The 19,407-nt window shown below is 38.4% G+C and overlaps 1 protein-coding gene across 3 annotated transcripts in view; it reads right to left on the bottom strand.

The window, feature by feature from the left end:
• The window catches only part of eml6 (echinoderm microtubule associated protein like 6), an 84,183-nt gene that overhangs the window by 31,314 nt on the left and 33,462 nt on the right, over positions 1-19,407 (bottom strand). For all 3 annotated transcript variants that reach the window (XM_031903078.1, XM_031903079.1, XM_018094140.2), the window contains exons 11-27: positions 17,205-17,417; positions 15,464-15,631; positions 14,976-15,082; positions 12,736-12,854; positions 11,828-12,014; positions 10,465-10,570; positions 9,012-9,105; positions 8,410-8,510; positions 7,453-7,655; positions 6,364-6,475; positions 5,319-5,446; positions 4,097-4,238; positions 3,814-3,966; positions 2,368-2,499; positions 1,717-1,805; positions 830-1,006; positions 490-691 (exon numbers count right to left, since the gene is read on the bottom strand). In XM_031903078.1, coding sequence (XP_031758938.1) covers positions 490-691; positions 830-1,006; positions 1,717-1,805; positions 2,368-2,499; positions 3,814-3,966; positions 4,097-4,238; positions 5,319-5,446; positions 6,364-6,475; positions 7,453-7,655; positions 8,410-8,510; positions 9,012-9,105; positions 10,465-10,570; positions 11,828-12,014; positions 12,736-12,854; positions 14,976-15,082; positions 15,464-15,631; positions 17,205-17,417 — 2,433 coding nt within the window. The remainder of the gene's footprint in view (positions 1-489; positions 692-829; positions 1,007-1,716; positions 1,806-2,367; positions 2,500-3,813; positions 3,967-4,096; positions 4,239-5,318; positions 5,447-6,363; positions 6,476-7,452; positions 7,656-8,409; positions 8,511-9,011; positions 9,106-10,464; positions 10,571-11,827; positions 12,015-12,735; positions 12,855-14,975; positions 15,083-15,463; positions 15,632-17,204; positions 17,418-19,407) is intronic.

The raw sequence follows: 19,407 nt of genomic DNA, 5'->3' as shown, positions 1-19,407 counted from the left end.
CCCCATGTCTCTTCTCCCTTGTTTGTTATCTGAGATGTTCTTGGAACTATAATGGCTGATACAATAATGTCTTTATACATCTGCAACCCTGTTCTGAGTTTGGGGAGCCCAGATTAAATGTTGGTCCAAAAAAATCTTTAAATCTTTAATTACCCTGTGTAAGCAGGTGGGGTCCTTATACAAATCTTTTATCATGGGAATATATGATATTCGCAACAATGTCCTAAACAAAATACACACTGAGGTGTGGGGATCCAAAAATAAAGACAACCCATTTTCAGTGAAGGCTTCCCAAACCTACTTACAAGAGCAAACTGCAGACTTGAATGTCAGCAACTAATGTATTAGACTGTAGCAGTCAGAAGCAGGAAAGAGCGTCCAAGGTACTCCCCCCCACACCTGGGCCCCTAACTACTTTCACTCCTTGCATCACTAGGCAATATTTTGTGACAATGAACTACCAATTCAACCAGGATGTGATTTAAATACCTCCATCTTCCTCTGCGTCTGTGTCTGACTCTTCACTGTCCACAGGTTTATTCTCTAGGCTCCCAAAAGCCTCACGCGTCCAAATCATAAGAGCTGTATCTGCTCCACCCACAGTCAGCAAGGTTGAATCATCATACAGCCACCTAACATTGGTTACATGGGCACTGTGTCCTACATACTTCTTAAATTTGGCATCACAACCCTGCACAATAAACACATTCAAGTATAATAAAAAAAATTTAATGCCTAAATTTTGAAGAAGGTGGTGAGAAATACATACTGCAAATCATAAAAAATATGCTGGATAATGTTAATGCAAGAATATCTTATAGAGGATTACCTTTACGGGATATGAAAAGAGTTTCACAAATCCAAAATCATCGCCTGTGGCTAAAGCTTTCCTGTCTTTGGTAAGAGAGGCTGCATTCACATCCGTAATATCACTGTGAGCAGGCCAGATTCCTTCACAAGTTGGGCCGAGGACACAAGTCCAGGTGTGCCACTCGATTTTCTCCATCTGAAAGCACAGCTGATATTAACAACTGAAATACACATGGCAAGCTATTGTATATCTTACATTATGAAGTGGTCAGATTGCTTTAGATTTTATTTCCCTTTATTCTAATGTGCTGGATTGGTAGATATACTATTTGTTGTGTTTATGCCTGTGGGGTCTTTGGGACCCAGTGAGACAACAGACCCAAAGTCTGCTGGGGAGCCCAGAATTATAGTGGTTCTGGAGGAATTCCTGACTAATACACAGTTGAAATACATGTGCAAAACAGATTATATTCCAAAAAGAGTTTTTCAAACTAGTTAGAATTATACCCCTTTATGCATCCTAATATTCAGGTGGGTCTCCTACAGATTATATAAAGATTATATGCTTTATTTATATAGCTCTGACAGATTTGTCTAAACCAAACTGGTAGATCAGTGTGTGATGTGTGAGGCCTTATAAAGTGAAAGTAAAAAATGACTAAATATACTTGTGTGAATCATTTCTATAGCTATTATGTGCCATGATTCTAAGCAATAAGGGTCAAGTCTCCACAAATATATCACCTATCTAAATTAATGTGAAAGAATGAATAATGGGAAATGCTACTGGAAGGATCAAAGTGACTGTGAGGCTTATGCAGAAATATCATCTTTACTAATATAACTAACCCTGTTTAAGTAACTTGGTTTTTCAGTGGAAATAATTAACTTGTTAAAAAAAATTACCTCTGCGGCTTTAATTACATATCGCTTGCCTCTAGGAGCTTCATAAAATAATTGTTCTTTGGCACCAGAATTAACTTGCAGCAGCTTTCCTTTGACACAAAAACAACACAAACTCAGATTTAAAAATTCCCATCAATGTACCAAAAACTAGAAATGTGGCTCACGTATTGCATTGTCGTTACAATGAAGTGAATGAATGCCACATGCAGTAAAGGGTATGAACAATGACACAATTTATATATACACCAGCAAGACTTGCATAAAGGTGTCTGTATCAATGGCATTGTAAAAAGTACAAAAAGAACATTTTTGACAAGACAAAATATACCATGCCATTCTGAGCAGGTTAAGGGTATAGTATAATTCTGGACATAGATACAGATCTAAAGAGGTTCTTCAACAGTTTATCTTATTGAGAGGAGACCCACCACCCAATTATGTGTTCCTCCTTTTACACATATCAGAAAATAGCAGGCACCCTGCACGAAGTCAGAACTAACACTTGTTTGGGTGTTCTGGGTCAAACACTTTGAGTCCCATTAAGTCCTAAATAAGCAAATTTCAATTTGTTTTGGACCAAATGTTGAATAGACGCCCCTTTGTGATATTGCTCATTCCCTGAAAGCAATAAATAAATATGTGTCTTTGTACCTCTTGTGTCCCAGTCAATATGAGTGATGTAGCTCGATGCACCCTTGCAGATACCAACGCGTTTGCTAGACAGCACATTATAAATATCTACAAAGTTATCATGGGAAGCCACGGCCAGATATTTCCCTGCATCTGCAAGGCAAAAAGATGAAGCTAACTTTCCAATCACAAGGTACCCTGTCATTTTATGGTATCTCTGTATTGGCTATGAGCAAATTCAAGGACTTTAGTGCAGTTTCCTCTATGGTTGTACCTGGAGAACTGGATATACACCTCAATAAACTCATATCACCCCCGTCACTATTTAATGCTTTTTTGAAAGATTATTATAACATTACATGTTTTATGTAAAAATATGTGCTATCCTAATGTAGGTATGGAATCTGTTTTCTGGAAACCCAGAAAGCTCCAAATTACAGGATGGTCATTTAATCATGTAATTTCATTTTTTTTTTAATTATTTCCTTTTTTTAATTGTAATTATAAAATACCTTGTACAGGTATGGGATCCCTTATTCGGAAACCCACTATCCAGAAAGTTCCGAATTACGGAAAGGCCATCTGCCATAGACTCTTTATAAGCAAATAATTTACATTTTTAAAAATGATTTCCCCTTTCTCTGTAATAATGAAACAGAACCTTCTATATTATTAATGCTTATTGGAGGCAAAACAATCCAATTGGGTTTAAATGATGTTTAAATGATTTTTAGTATACTTAAAGGAGACATATTGGATAAATGGGAAAACCCTAATTCTGTAGGCAATTATGAATAATATAAGGTGCTGGTTTCACTTTGCTAAAAATTAATCCTCTCCGTAACAATGGCCCCTTTATTGGAGCTCCCTATAGATCCTATCACTTCTCCATCCGAGTTTGAAATGGAGAGTGGGCGTGTCCTAACGGTCCCTGCCAGAAGCACAGTAGGAGGGGGAGAGCCAATCACAGCCTTGCACTCCCACAAGCACAGACAAGGCTTCAGTTCCCTATTAGGTCAGCCTAGCTGCTGATTGGTTCCTATCCTACAGTACAGTGTACCGAGGGCCACTGGCTCCCCAGCTCATCCAGAGAATTCAGCCAGCAGGAAGTGGAACAGATGGGCGGGGCTAGTGGGGTTTTGGGGAATTTCGCAATAAATCAGTCTGAAATACAACTTTTTTAAGCACATTCCTTCTATATCTAGAGGAGTATAATTCTCTGGTACATTCTTAATTTTTATAGGATATGTCTCCTTTAAGTCCAAGATCCAAATTACAGAAAGATCCCTTATCCAGAAAACACCAAGTCCCAAGCATTCTGGATAACAGGTCCCATACCTGTACTTGATCTAAGATATAATTATTCCTTATTAGAGCCAAAATGATCCAATTGGGTTTATTTCATGTTTAAATTATTTTGAATAGACAAAGTATAGAGCTTAAAAACTTGGCAGTTTCAAGAAGTACCTGGCGAAAATTTGATATCAGCAATTATTTCCTTCCTGTGATGGAAAGACACCATATCTTCAAGTGTATCTGCATTCACGACCAGAAAACTGCCATCACTGAGGCCTACAGCTAAGGCTTTTCCATCTGGCGAAAAGGCACAGCATCGCCCCCCTGAAAGACATACAAAGTGTCATGGAGATAAGGTGTGTTGCTGGTATGGTTTGTGGTTAGGGACACAGACAGATTTCTGCAAAATGATGCTACATTATTACTTTCCCACTTGGCGAATGTAAATACTCACCCTTTTTAAGTTTCCGCACAGCCAGCATGCGGTGTTGGGAGGAGAGCTCCCAGATCCGAAGTGTTTTATCATCACTTACTGTGGCGCATAAAGGCAGCTGTGGGTGGGTTGCCAGGCCCCAAACTTCTCCTTCCATATGTCCCTGTTACAAGTATATCATATATAATAAAGCAACTACAGTATGGTAAAGTATGCACTTCAAAAGGGGAATAAACTAATGAATTTTCTTATTTTGCTCTGCCATTGAACTATTACCGTTCCCTGTAAGTTGCCATTTTGGTTTTCTAGCAACTAATTTACTTATGCATTTGTCCATATGATACTTATGGACATGATCATGCCAATCAGTAGATGTCAAGAAAGTTAGTGCATATATGATTCAATAAGAGGAAAACAGCTGGGACCATACATTGAGCCAGTTTGGCTAAACGCACCGCTTTCTGTTAGCATGGGATGTGGACAGTAGAGGCCCCTACGGTGTCATTGCAAATATATGAAATTGCTTATTTAGGTTTATAAGGTAATAGGCCATGCTGGAGCCTACAGATGTGATCATACTTTAGGATTATTTGCATGTTACTGAATTCTGCAGACCAGGAAGCGCCACTGCAGACCTCTCATGAGCGCTCTGGTTAATAAAGCCATGGAATAGCTCACGTGCCGCCATTATAGAGGTTCTCTGGGCTTTACAGCGCAGCCTAACTACATTTTGCAGCATGCTTTTATGCATTAGGCAATACATGTTCCCATTAATTTGATCAGCCAGGAAAGTAATGCAATTTGCTGCTACATAATTGTATAACTCCAGCTGCAGATTCCAAACTATTCTTTTTTTGCCAGCAGAAACCTAATTTCCTAATTAGATTTGGCGGCACTTATGATATCATTCAGTGCGGTGGTAACGATTTGTTACAAAATATAAAAAAAGGTAATGCAGTTTGCCGCGTAAACAGAAAACGGGTTTGGTTTCACTTTGGTTTAACACTTTTATACTATCAATAGACATGGCCGTAAAAATCCAACATTTCATTTCAATGTATTTTATGCTATTTATATAGATAATTTTACCTTTGCATTTTTTATTTTAGAAATATGGGTCACAGCAACCAAAGTGGCCTGTCTACTGGACATGACAGTTACGTTGGCTAATGGCTTTCTTTTAGTTCTGAAAAATCCTAGGAAATTCTGCATGGATGCTTGTTGTTCTCTAAAGAGTGTTTACCTGAACAAGCAGGGTCATTGGGCCACTTTTATCTATTTCAAGTATTTCTCCATTCTTAGTCCCGACAAGTATGTGTCCATGTCCCAAGGTAATGGCACGAATTGAAGGATTGTCTTCTAAAAGTAAACCTGAAAAAATAATTTCATTTTCAAATATAATGTTTAATAGAAGCAGATACATTTTTACTGACATCTGTAAATATTTTCTACTTTCAGGCACATCTTGAGAAACCTTTTTTTATTCTTAGCTTCTCTCATTTTTCTCTCCACATGTTTTCTTAACGGCCATAAATAGCAAGAGTATGGGGGTCACAACCACACTGGAACCTGAAAAGGGGATCCCTGAACACAAAAATTTTGCTTTTTTATCACATGATGAAGAAAAAACAGTAGGAATGGGTGTGAATTGGGGGGGGGGGGGTAGGATGCTAGGACCAAATTTTGCATTGCAGCCCATGGTGCTACAATGACGCCTGTATGGGAAGGCTGGGTTTAAGGAAACTGTGGGCAGTTGCAACTAGTATAGTATAGCGTGCCTAAAAATGTGGACAACTCTGTTTCAGTTGACATGTGCACAAGCCATACTTTCATGATTACTGCTCTATGATTATTCCAGTTTTCCTCAATGGGAAATGACTGAACCCACTATTTTTGAGTTCTGAAAAGGTCACAGCTACAAAATAACGCCAGGCATCCTGCTGTGACATTCGCCATGCTGAGACTTCAGGACAGAAGATGTCACTTGCAATTACAGTTTTTCAGAAAACATAAACTCAAGAAGTGGGTGAAAACAACAAGACTGCAAGGTGAACATTTTGCATTACTGAAGCAGGTTACCAATAAACACAAGTCAGTTTGAAAAAATCTTTAGGAATTAAATGATCAGTAGGAATCACCTATGTGACAACTGTAATCCTTTAGAATCTGTGCCTGCTGAGACAGGGAAGAGCCAAAACTGCCCAGAAAATGCTTTATATTGCTTCACAACCCATTACAACAAGCCCGTGAAATATTGCTGTTGTTGAGAGAGTAAATTATTACTTTACCTTTTGAGCTAGGAGAAAGTGCTGCTCTTTTGATAGCATACGTTTTCAGGCACCTTTCAAACATGTCATCCCAAAGCTCTACCACACCATCCTTGCCTCCTGTTACAAAACCCTGTCCCAAAAACAGAAAGTGTTTACTCATAAAGGCTACATTTTTATTTAAGTAGGTTTTTTTGGTTAGGAAAACATGCTCTGAAGTGATATTGAGGCTTTCACAAAGACTTCTCTTTTCTGTATATTCTCTTTATGTCTTTACTATTCGCAATAACCCATACAGCTACACCTTTCTAATCTACTTCCATCATAGCCTCTGTTCCGCTAAGCCAGGGGTGGCCAGATTTGTCCATCGGCGATCTACCACGACGCAGCGTACGTACGCATTCACGCCCAACTTCTGCATCTCCCGGCTTCGTTGCGGTCCACTAGGAATTCACAGGGGATTGACTAGTGGACCGCGATCGATGTCTTGGCCACCCCTGCACTAAGCCAATCCTTTTTGACAATTCTGTTTCACTTTCTTCACACTCTGATCTTGTCCTTTTGAACACCATGTGGCATGCACTCAATCGCACACCAGGGCAGCAGTGACGGTTAAACAGCTTTATTCATATATACATCCTGACGCGTTTCATGTGTATACACACGACCATTGGTTAGACTAGATCCTGCCAACTTTTAGCTTCCAAACAAAAAATACATTTTTCGATTGACTTTGAACAAAATTTCAGCTTTACCTTTGATTTTACCAGACTGTACAAAATACTGTTTACTCTAGGGCTAATATATTCTACCAGATTTCTGCTCAGGTAAATGCGATATATTAATGATGCTTTTAGATCGTAAGATCTTTTGGATTGTTTTGTATTTTTCCTGTATCTTTAAAGGAGAAGGAAAGGTAAAATCACTGGGGGCTGCCAAAATGTTAGGGGAGGTGCTTACCCCCAGTGATTTACCTTTTCTTCTCGTTTAATGTATAGACCCATTTATTGTACAATGCTGCGGAATATGTTGCCATTATATCAATATGTGTTAATAATAATAATGAAGATGTGTTAATAATAATGTTGATGTCCAAAATATGCTTCTCACCTTATCTAGTGCATACATGGCAAAGACTGGGCCATCATGTGCTTTGATAGTCTTAAGCAGAACAACATCTTTCCATATATAAATATCCCCTGTGGCAGCCCCTGAAAAAACAAGGTCTTCTGCACGGCCATAAGAAACACACATCATGGTCTCCAGTTTTCCTATAGTGCCAAATGTTCCGCGCTTTGCCGTAAATCCACCTCCTGCCAAGAGGACAAGAAAAAAAATCCAGTGGAAATACCTCATGCTGCCTTGGCCATTTAAAGACTAAATAGTACGAGTAATTAAATCAGGGGGTTTAGATTTATTCTATGATGCAAAAGAATTTATTCTATATTCATTCTGTGACATTGCAAGCTTAGAGGCCAATGGCGTGTTTCTTTTCCCTTCCTGATCACAATGAAAATCACATTGTTTCACTGATTTTTACAAATGCAACTGTAAAAAATAAAACATTTACCAGGTTTTAGTTGAAGATTCATGCAAGCCATGTAAACCACTTTGACACACTTCAGTGGTTTCTAAAAATGATATTTATAACTTTTTATTGAGCTTCTAAATGTTTCTGTCAAAGTCTGATGAGGAATAGTTGTCAACAGGATTGCCTACTACACTGACAAGTAAATGTCAATGCAGCAGTAGCTGAAAGCCATTTTTCAATAACATTTTAACTACTTGGACATAATCATTGATGGCTAGGAGTTTCATTATATGTTTTTAGTCTTCCCATTACAAACGGGTCAGAAAAGGCAAACAAGTATCTCGAAGCATCTGTGTGCCTCTCCCCACCTGTCCCTCATGAATTCAGCATTGCCAAAGGCAGGCAGCACTGTATTTATTGGGGAAAATATTCTGGCTTGTGTTTTGCACTCTACACCGTGCCCCCCTAGCAGTCATTAATCCCTTCTCGGCCATCTACACTCCAATACTCTAATCCATTTAATCCTATTTCCATACCTGTTTGCTGCCAAAATTTGATGTGTTTCATTCCAACCGTCACAAGTTTATCAGTATGGTGTGGATTGCATTTCACAACAAATATTTTATCTTTGTGCCCCCTGCAGGATCAAAAATGAAAAGAATGTGTACATCTATAAATCATATTAACACTAAATACATTCCTACTATTTATAGGAATGACTACCTGAACGCTTACTGCTCACATTAGTACAAGGAGAAGAAAATGTGCAAGTGATTCTAGTCTTGTACCAGACCCAGGTTGGTGTGCCTCTTCACAGAATATGCACAAGCCTAAGGTTCTGCTTGCTGGACACTGCAATGCCATCTTTTTTCTTCCAAGGCAACACCTTTGGCATTTCTGTAGAGTGCATGCATAGTATAGAAATCTCTGAAAAAGTTCTGTACTGTGCAGAGCGGTGCTTGGTTGGTGAATACTTTCCCCAGTAGCATAACTAGCATACAGCGGCCTGCTATGGCACATAAAACTAGGCAGTGTAAAGCATAATCTTGTACTAAACACGGTTCAGCAGACAGATGCATACATTATGTTTTTTCTTCATAAAGTCTAACTATTCAGTATTACGGAACCAGTGTCATACCTTGTACATGCAATTTTTTCTCCTTTTTTCCAGTCCCAGTATACAATAGTGTGGTTATCATCCAAGCCAACAGAAACCAGGCATTTACCATCAGCTGCAAGAAAAGTATTGGTCAACATTATTTATAAATTATAAGCCAAACAAAACTATATATATATATATATATCCATAAATATCCTTAAAAACACATCATATTGAAAGGACTTATATGCTCTATCTATCTTAATACCTGTATATACATACATATAGCGCAGAATACATTGATTTCAGTATAGTGATATTATCTACTGCACTAGCTATTTTTTTCTTTTTTGTGGACTGTTCTCCATGCCTGGCTTTATATCTGACAGTATTATCCCCACTAGGTTGAAGTATTGCACTAGTTAGTCACTTTCCTGCAGCTGGAAGCTATTATCTAGCCACGTGGGCTATTCTGAAGGACAGCAGTGGTGCCTAATTATAGTTTTTTACCTTTCTGCATTGTTAAGAAATCAGTGGTTCGTGATATGATTACAGGTAAATGCTACTTTGGTTTTAATTAACACAAAGCAGCTGTCATACTGGTATTAAATAACTTTAAACTGGACATGGTGATGATATAACAGCTGTACATGCTGTGCCAGTATGGAGAAATGTTTTGCAACAAAATATATAATTGTGGATTATGTAGCAAAGCATCACCCACAGAGCTATAGAATTAAATAGTCAGCCACATTGTACATTGTGCTTAAAGATGGTGTTCATTTTAATGGAAACATTTTATAACATACACTGTGCAATTACACAAACTAAAAAACTTGCAATTGCAAATCTATTGTCGCAAGAAATTCAAAGGGTTCACAAACTGTATTTTTTTGTCGCATAAATGCAAAATTTTTCACAAAGCGAAATTCTAGTCCTATTGTGACATATATTATATTCCCTCAAGTCTGTTAAATTTACTGCCACATAGATCATGTTCTGCACCATGGGGGCAGCCCCAAAGAATTTCATACTACTTTATGAGCTATTTGGAGTACATGGGCTTGTGTGACAATCCTTGTAGGAACAGTCTTTTCCAACTTGGCCCAATCTCAATGCCACGGGATGGCAGAAAACCCCATTAGGTTGGACAATGCCTTTGCCACCAGTGAAAGGCACTAGCAAACAGCAACATCAGATCTGGGCTGTGACTGTAATAGGAAATACTGCAAAGAGATCTGGCCTAATGCAACAATTTGAGAGTGGTGCGTAAGGACTAAACATAGCCAAAATCTTGAAACTACTGTTCCCTTGTCCTTTAAACTTATAAGTAAATATGGTTGTTAACAGTCACCCTACAAATAAATCTTAAAGGAACAGTAAAGATATACCATGGCACTCTGCATTAGATATACAACAAACTCTATGGCTGCAATTAGCTTTATTTTATGCAGAATCCTTCAAGATATGCAGAATCCTTCAAGAGACTTACCTGAAAAGTCCAAGGCACTGACTCCCCTCTGATGTTGTCCTTTGAGCAGAGATAAGCATTTCAGGGTCTGAGTATCCCACACATGAATGGCTGCATCTCTCCCAACCTAAAGATAGACAGAAAAATCCCTTTACAATTGTGTTTTTCCTATATATTGACCCAGGTATTATTTAAAAGCTTGCAATTAAAGACACTGCAGGGCTCATTCAAAAAAACATGTCTCCATGTCGTGCATTTCATCCAAAAATTTTATCAAAACATCAGGTACCCCCAAAACATAGTGTGCTAAAACTTTTATTCAATTTACCAATGTACATACAAACAAGAATTCACATTGGTAAATTACATGCAAGTTGCATTTTTTGGCATCAAGTGGCAACGCGAGAGAGAACTGAAGTTTCTTATGCCATGGGACACTGCATTGCTGTAGCCAAAATTATGCAATTGGGACAAATTATAACGTGTGATTCAGTCAGTTGCATGTGTGGTTACAAAGCACAAATAGGGCCATGGAAGTAACACCTCCTCAAGAAAAAAGAAGGAAAAATAAACAGACTACAGGATTAGCCTGACACCAGACCACTGACAAATATGACTTATTACATAGAGCTGTGCTGCCTTCTTAGAGCAGCCAACGAGTCCCTGTAGAGACCAGATCCAAGCTACATAGAACAGGTTGACTCTGATACTGCTGCAGTTGGCTTGTCTCTTGCTTATTCTGCTTATCCTACTCTAATATTGAGTGGTTGGGTGGGACAGTCCCGACAGGAATTTGCTCTGCAAAATGGTTACTTGAGGACTTTGTGACAATTAATTATATTGCTACAATATAAACCTGCACTGCTGGGGAGGAAGGTGGGGTCCAAAGGAGTTATCTCTGTGCTTCTAATACTGGTTAACGGGGGTAACTGTCCTATACTAACCAAGGGTTGCCAAATGATCATGAAGCCAGTCAGATATAAAAAATGGATAACTTAAAAATTTCCAAACAAGCTTAATTTTACATCATGGTAACTGAGAATTTTAATATATCAGTGCTGAATTTTTTTTTTTTTTTTTTTGCTCTATTCTGGAGCAGAAAGACATGTGCTTTGTGTGCTAAGTGTGGGCAGCATGCAAAGACATTTGTACCATTCCCTGCACTGCACTACAGTATATGAGCCATAGGCTGTGGCCTTGTGTAAGATCAAATGCAGTTTTATATATGTTAAAATGTGTTGGTGATATTAGGTATGATTGAAAATTTATATACAAAATATCCAGAAAATGTGCCATTTATAAGTATTACACCATAGACTGCTAAATATTTTTTATGATCCTTGCAAACCTACAATCTCCTAAAAATAAAAATTATGCTCCATACCTGGCCAGTTGCTACATAATCTTTCACTGGATGAATGGCCAGGCTCAGGATGTCATCGTCATGGCCAAGGTAGAATCTTTGGGAGTGTTGCAGCCTATCATACACCACAGCTATTGCAGCTACATGATACACCACCTCTCCAGCCTGAGTGTAGAACAGGTTGTTCCTGCAGTCATACCCTCTGTAACTGGAAAAAAAGGGGATATAGTTTTGCAGACATTCAACAAGTAGCCTTTGATAGCTGTGTAAAATTAAGAACAAAAAAAAATCGTAATAATGGATGTTATTTTTTTTTAAACACATATCCTCTAGGTTATCTGTAAGTACTTTCCCTTTGATTGTGCTATAATAATAACAATAATAATAATAATAATAATAATAAAGTGCTATAATAGTTCTGTTAAAAGAGAAGACTGGCAGGAGACTTGCACTGCATCCGGTCTAGTAACGCCTCTCACAACGCCTCCCAAAAAGTAATAGGTGACTCCTAATGCCAGACAGGGCTGATTCTCAGCCTGCAGATAAAGGCAGGCTAGGAATCAGTGTAGGTGGGGGTCCAGGAACGTGGAGCAGATTTTGGCACCAAAACGAAGGGAAAAGCTGATGCTATCAAAGTGGCTGAGCCTCACCTTACCCTCAGGCCAAAAATCAGCCCTGTTTATCATTAGTCAAACTGAACAGCACATTTTACTTTTGATTCATGTTATCCCTATGCTTGAGTGGGTTTCCTCCAGGAACTTTGATTTCCTCCCACACTCCAAAAAAAATACAGACAGGTTATTTGGCTCCTGATAAAACTGGTCCTAGTGTGTGTGTGAATGTTATAGGGGCCTTAGACTGTAACCTTCACTGGGGAAGGGTTTGTTGTGAATGATGTAGAAAAAGGAAAATATTAATTGCATAGTTACCCATGTACAAATTTTAGCTTTAGACTCTCGTCTGGGGCTTTCTCTCTTTTTAGGGAAGGCAAGGACTGTTGCTTCTCTTTGTTCTGCTGTTTCAGCTGAGGTAGATCTTCTTTGTAAACCTGGGCAAGATAAAGTAAGAAGTAGAGAATTACATGAGCCAGCAAGATCCACTAGTACTACAGGCTGGTACATCTATATTTGTGTTTGTGTGCATGGTATAAATCCCAGAAACTCACTGCAGTTTTGTGCTTTGTATTTTTTCTGTATCGTTTTTACACAAAAAAGCTAACAGAGGAGAGTCAGGAGCTGACTTATAATGGGCTAGACAGGGGGACTTTTTGTTTCAGAAGGCTAAAGATGGGCCATACATAGACTGACCTACAGCTAATGTGAGTACTGACACCCCAGGCACATTATATATACTAAATTCAGTCTGTAATTACAAAACCAGCATATTATATGCAGTGAGTTGCAGTGTTACTGATGGCAGATATTCAGGCCCTGGCACTATAACACTGGCACTGATACACAACATTATTTTGTTTCCTAGCTATGCAGTCCCATGAGGGCTCCACTGTAACTAACTAGAAATGAACAAAACAATGACAAAAAGTGAGAAAAAAAGTAAGTGTAAAAAACAACAACAAATATATAAAGGCAAGGATGATACGGATATTATATATTATAGATGCCAAGTTACAAAAAACTATTTAATTTCAGCTATTGATTAAGCCTTTTGAACTTGTACCTGTTAAGGGGGATACTGTCATGAATTTTATGGTGTGCCAGCTGTGTCTTGATTGCTCAATTTTGCTGTCTGTCAAGAGAACTGTGCTCTGATTGGAGAAGCCACAAGAAGAAAGATCCAGTCAGAGCACAGCTGATTACAACAGAACCAGAGCTTGCAGTAATGCAAGATTTCCCCAATGTTAAAGGTTCCAGAGCAGTGCAGATACAGAGTAAGCCTTAGTGAAAATCCACCTATATAGAAAGGGACAAGGGGGGCAAGAGTAAAGCCAAATAGGGTCCTTAACAGTGTAGTGATCAGGGACCCCACTCTTCGCTTGCCACTTTATGACGGAACATATTCTCATGCTGCCAAGATAAGAGCTATGTTCTCTTTTTTGGGCCAGCTAGTCCTGCTGCGGCTCTAAGCATTTGTCTAGAGAGCCTTGTTGATCATTCAGCTCTGGGCAAGTGTGCAAGTGCAAATCACATAGAACAGTAACCTTACACACAGAACCTAGAATATTAGAAATTCATCTTCAAAAGAGCAGGTTTTACCAATTTTGGTGCTTAGATAGCAAGGCTTGAATGAAATAAAGAGATAAGGGGTAATACAATATTATGAATCAGACATGGCAGCTCTGGTTATTATGAAATTCAGCTTGGACACCTCAAATGAGAATCATTAGCATTCAGGGTACATTCCTTCTGTCAGGCAAATGCAAAGAGCAGCAGACAGTGAATTTACTGTCACTGCCGGTAGGAATGATTGCTTCTGCCGAGAAGCTTTTTATTCTAATTAGAATGCGAAATGTTTCCAGAACCAACATAATGGCCTGGAACTGCAGGGGGAAAAAAGGCAATCTTCTGCTTCTGCACACAAATTCATGCTTTTATTGCTGTATTTAGTCACTTTCAACTCTATTCTGGATGATTAGCTGGCCCACAAATGACAAAGAAAATATAGGATACTATTTATAAAAGTAAAAAAGGCAAGAAAGTACCAGTTGCTACATTTTACTTAAATGGACTTTACCATTCAGATGTAAAATTTTGCCATGAATTCCAGGGGACGTTAGGTATATGGACTTTTATAAAGAGGCACTTCTTATGAAGGGAAGTTTTTATGCACAGATTTTAAACCAACAGCCATCCTTGCCATTATTTTAAATACCTCATTTGTATTTTTTCATGAGCAACAACTATGATACTAATTGAAACTTCTAAGAAACCCTCAGGATTCCCCACTCAGAATTTTTATAAATCTGCCTCTTAAGTGACAGTAATGCTACAATGCCTTGCCATTAAATAGGAATCAGCCTGCCTGTAATTTGTCCACTGACTGTTTGGTGCTGCATTTGCAGTTATTTTTTAAAGTTGCAAAGTTTTGACTCAAACATGGCCTGTGTTTGTTGTTTCAATCTCTTTTGGTGCATTTGACTTTTTTTTAGCAAATATCACTTCACTATATCGAATGGTACTGATCATGTTCTATATGTAATGCATATACTGACCTGGCGATCATAGTTGATTTGAGTCTCCTGTTCAATATCTGAATCTAGTTCTGGGACATCAGACAAATCAGAATCGGATTCATCGCTGCAGGAATCTATTATCCCCTCTGCAAGAGTGCAATTATAATGGTCAGCCAACTAAACATACTATTTGCTGTGTTATACACAGATGCTCCTTTTTTAGCTATTTTAGGCTATCTTTTGAATGTCAGCAGCCCTACACATGCTTAGTGTGCTTTGGACTGCTGTAAGCTACACCTGTTCAGAAGTTGATGCTACATGGCTAATAAAAAAAATCAATTATGATGCAGGACACTGCTTGATGATTTTTATGAAGCCATGTAATATAAATCTGAATTAATTACTAATTAGCCTTGTATTGTGAATTTTATATTGCATATATAATGTCTTAAGTCTGAATTGACTATAACTTTACTAACTAAAACAAATCTTAAATATTAGTAATGAACAGCCAAATGCAGCCATACCTTGAGGAGCAGTTTCAATCACACCATTTGTTACTCCTTCAGGTATAAACCTCCACTGAAAAACAGAATGGTCCGCTCCCCCAGTGCTTAAAACCCACTGGCAGTCGTGTGACCAGCGAACATTGGTTACATGTGCCGAGTGACCAACGTATTTGCGAAATTTGGCTCCTGAAAATGTAAAAACAACAATTTCAGCAGGTAAAAACATCTACAGTCACAGATTATTGTACACTAGGGGGGCTATTTATTATGCTCTGTAAAATGAAATTCAATGACATAATGGTGTAAAAAGCTGTGTAAAATAAATGGAGTAGTTTGCTGTTACGCCGTTATTTTACGTAGAAGAAAAACGCATACAAAAATTATGACGATTTTATGCCGTTTTTTACATGACGAAGCCTGGTGATGTGTGGTGAATTTTATCACCATTTTTTACAAAGCATAATAAATCTGCTCCTAGGTGTTACTTTACTCCAGTAAGGCAGCTCTTAATTTTTATTTCCTTAACTCTCCATATTTACTCAGTATTAACTAAGGGACCCAACTTCAGGGGGTAAATATGTGTTTCATTATAAACACATGCGCCAGTGATTTCAGTACTGAACTACTGGCCAGAATGTCACAAACCAAACCACTACAAGGGCAACTTAGCTATTGCAGTTTGTTCAAACTGTAATGGATTTTTAATAAATTAAATGTTCAGAATAATTTACTTGCTAATAGTTTTGGATATGTTAAATGGAGAAAGAAATTAATCCAGTAGAACTCTGAACAATATTCACGTTACTCGAAGTGCTGCTGGATTTTGGTTTTCGTTTTTCTCTAGTTGATCACCCTTGGCAGAGGTGGGTTTTCTAGCTTGCAACCAACACTACATCAAGGGGCATATTTATTATAATGTGCAGGCCAACATCACCGGTGATGCTCCCTATAGCAACCAATCAGAAATTAGATTTAAACATTCACCTACAAGTTAGAAAACAAAAGCAAACATCTCACTGGTTGCTAATGGCTTATACAATATATATATATATATATATATATATATATATATATATATATGTATATATATATATATATAATATATAATAAATCTGCCCCCAAGTGTATTTGGGGGTATGTGAACCAATTTTTTAAAATTGCTATGCTATATGCACCAGCCTGGGGTACTATTCTAGTAGGCAGTGCTATCTTTTCTCCTGTCCCAGCGATCCCTCCACAGTAGAGCAAAATCGGAACTAAGATTGTAAAAGTGGAAATGTTACTTTACTGTGCATGTAGCTAGCCCAGAGCAGCTGCAAGGGCACTGTGACAGTAGGCAGGCTAGTGGCAATGCACTCACTCAAATAGCACCCCAGCCTGTTGTATTTTTCAGTAAGGATATTACCAACTACAGTCAATAGGGAATACCTAATAAATCGACATCAACATCCGGTGTACTTTGATATTAACATTTTCTATGCTACAGATTGGTCCATGTTTTAGCAGCTTTTTAATTATTTTTACAGCCTTTGATGTGTTATAATGCAAAAGGTTGGTTGTCACTGACCCCGACAACCTAAAACTAAATATCAGTGGGGCTGCGTTTCAAATGTTATTGTTACTTTTTATTGCTTCTCTTGCCTATGCACATTCAATTGTGAAATCCACACTGCAGCCTGGTGGCTAGGGTAACTGTATTGACTATTGCTGGCCAATGTGATGTGGGTATAATTCATTCCTATGGCAGAAGAGCAGGTACCTTTTTTCAAGCTGGGAAACCGGAATAATTTAACCAGTCCAAAGTCATCGCCAGTCACTGCTGCTGTGCTGCTGAAATTGGCATCCACTGAGTTGATATCTGTAATATCTGTGTATTTTGGCCATATTCCACTGACTTCAGGTCCAACCACACATGTCCATGAAAACCAATGGATTGCTTTGATTTCATCCTTGTTTGTGAGATGTTTCCCAGCTAAAATAAAAAAACACATTTCCATGGCAAAGCATATAAATACATGCAGCACCTACTATTGGCATTACATGTTGAGATAGTTACACTGAATATTATCAGTGCTAACATAGATCAGATGTGACTCTACCTTCTCACATTTCATGGTGCAGTGGGGAAAGTTACTGAAGTGGGGTTACTAAACTAAATGTTGGCGAGCTCTGACTTGCCTGCATTATGCTCTCTAAGCAGAATCAGTACTAATGCAACTCTCCTATGATTTCTCGTCCCTAATTCGAGATGAAAGTGCTGAGTAAGATGGTTTCGAATACTTCTGCGGATATGTGATCTATCATTCCCCTGACAGCTTCACAAGTTACATTTAAGAGAGCTAATGCAGAGAAACGGCAGTGCAGATACCCAGACTTGAGAGAGATAACATCTTGCAATTAAAAGGTACAATAAGCTATCCACTATGCTGGTTATAAAGTACAGAATGGGCAGATCTAAATAAAGTATCTGGCAGACAGCCATACCCTTCTGCCAACTGAAATGGTGTGCTTTTAATTAGCTCAGTGCTGAAAGCTCCAGAACATTACATGCGCCCAACTTCTAGATCAAGTCAAGGGAATGGAAATGGAATATTCTCAAAGCTTTGCTGTTTATATAATACACAACAAGCCAACTGCAGTTTTAATTACAGAAAAAAATCCTTAGTTCAACCTTTTTATATCTCCCATCCTGTTTCTTATTTCACTATTTTAGCTCCACTGCATCTTACCCATTACCTTGCTTTAATCTCATGGAGCTAACTGCCTCTCGGCCTGCCCTTTCCTGTTTCCTTGTACCACCATGGCCACTGTTCTACTGCACTTGCCTGTTGCCAAATATCACTACTGCTACATCCTTGCTGTTCACCTCTTTTGCTTATTAAAGTGAAACATACCCCCTTTTATAACATGGTCTTGTTCAGTTGGGTTTATCTAAAAAAGGTTAATAAACACTTGCTAAACTGCCAAAAAAGGATTATTTTTTACATATGCTTTCATGATTCCACAGATTATATGAAACCATGATAGCCTGTCTGTGTCCCCTCTAGGCTCACAGAGTCATGCACATGCTTCCCTCACCTTGTTCCACTGTGAACTGCTAAAGTGCAAAGCCCCTTTGCATTCCAGAGTATCTGTGCACCAACCCCTATGTAAAGCATATGGACTTCAACTCCCAAAATCTATCACTTCACAATGGAAAAATTTGAAGGAGGGGTTGAGTGACTCCGTGAGCCTAAGGTGTGGTTCTAAAATAGTTCTTCCAATTCACAGAACAACTATGTATGTCTTTGTAAAAAGTGAATTAAATAAACATTATGCACCTTTTTACATAAGAGCAAATGAATGACCACTTTCAAAACGCATTCATTTTTTGCCTTTAACACTAATTCATTCCTCTATGTGTAGTATTTGACTGATAGCATGTATATATGTGTATATACGTGCGTGTGTATGTTCATCTTACATAGCTTTGCAGATGTAAGCCCTTGATAACAATTACCTAAAATTCCATTGATTTTTATATAAGTAATTAAAGTATCAGTAATCCTTTTATCATAAAATCCCCTAAAGACTCTATACAGCATCCAAAATAACATACCTTTCTCCTGCACTCAGCTTCATGTTGATTCTGTAACACAAGCAGCACAACTTCAGCTTCCTCCTAGTCTAGCCTATAGCTTTGCCCTCTTTTCTATGCTGAGCGATCCTTCTCTTTCCGACTGCGAAGATGGTCAAAGAGGTGTCTACTGACCGTGCCTAGTCAATTGCCATTGGAGCAGAAGCAGCAAGGATGCACATTTAGAGAGAGAAGGAGAGCTCAGCATAGAAAAAGGGGTGGGGCTTCACGCTAGACTAGGAAGTAGCAAAGAGACCTGAAGTTGAGCTGCTTGAGATATAGATTCTACATCAGGCTGAATCCAGGAAGAAAAGATGTTATTCTGGGCACTATTTAGAGAGAAAAA

Source organism: Xenopus tropicalis, chromosome 5 (assembly GCF_000004195.4).
Source record: "Xenopus tropicalis strain Nigerian chromosome 5, UCB_Xtro_10.0, whole genome shotgun sequence".
In the NCBI taxonomy this organism is placed as follows: domain Eukaryota; kingdom Metazoa; phylum Chordata; class Amphibia; order Anura; family Pipidae; genus Xenopus; species Xenopus tropicalis.
The sequence above is the reverse complement of the archived record's forward strand: the minus strand, read 5'-3'. Positions and strand labels throughout refer to the sequence as shown.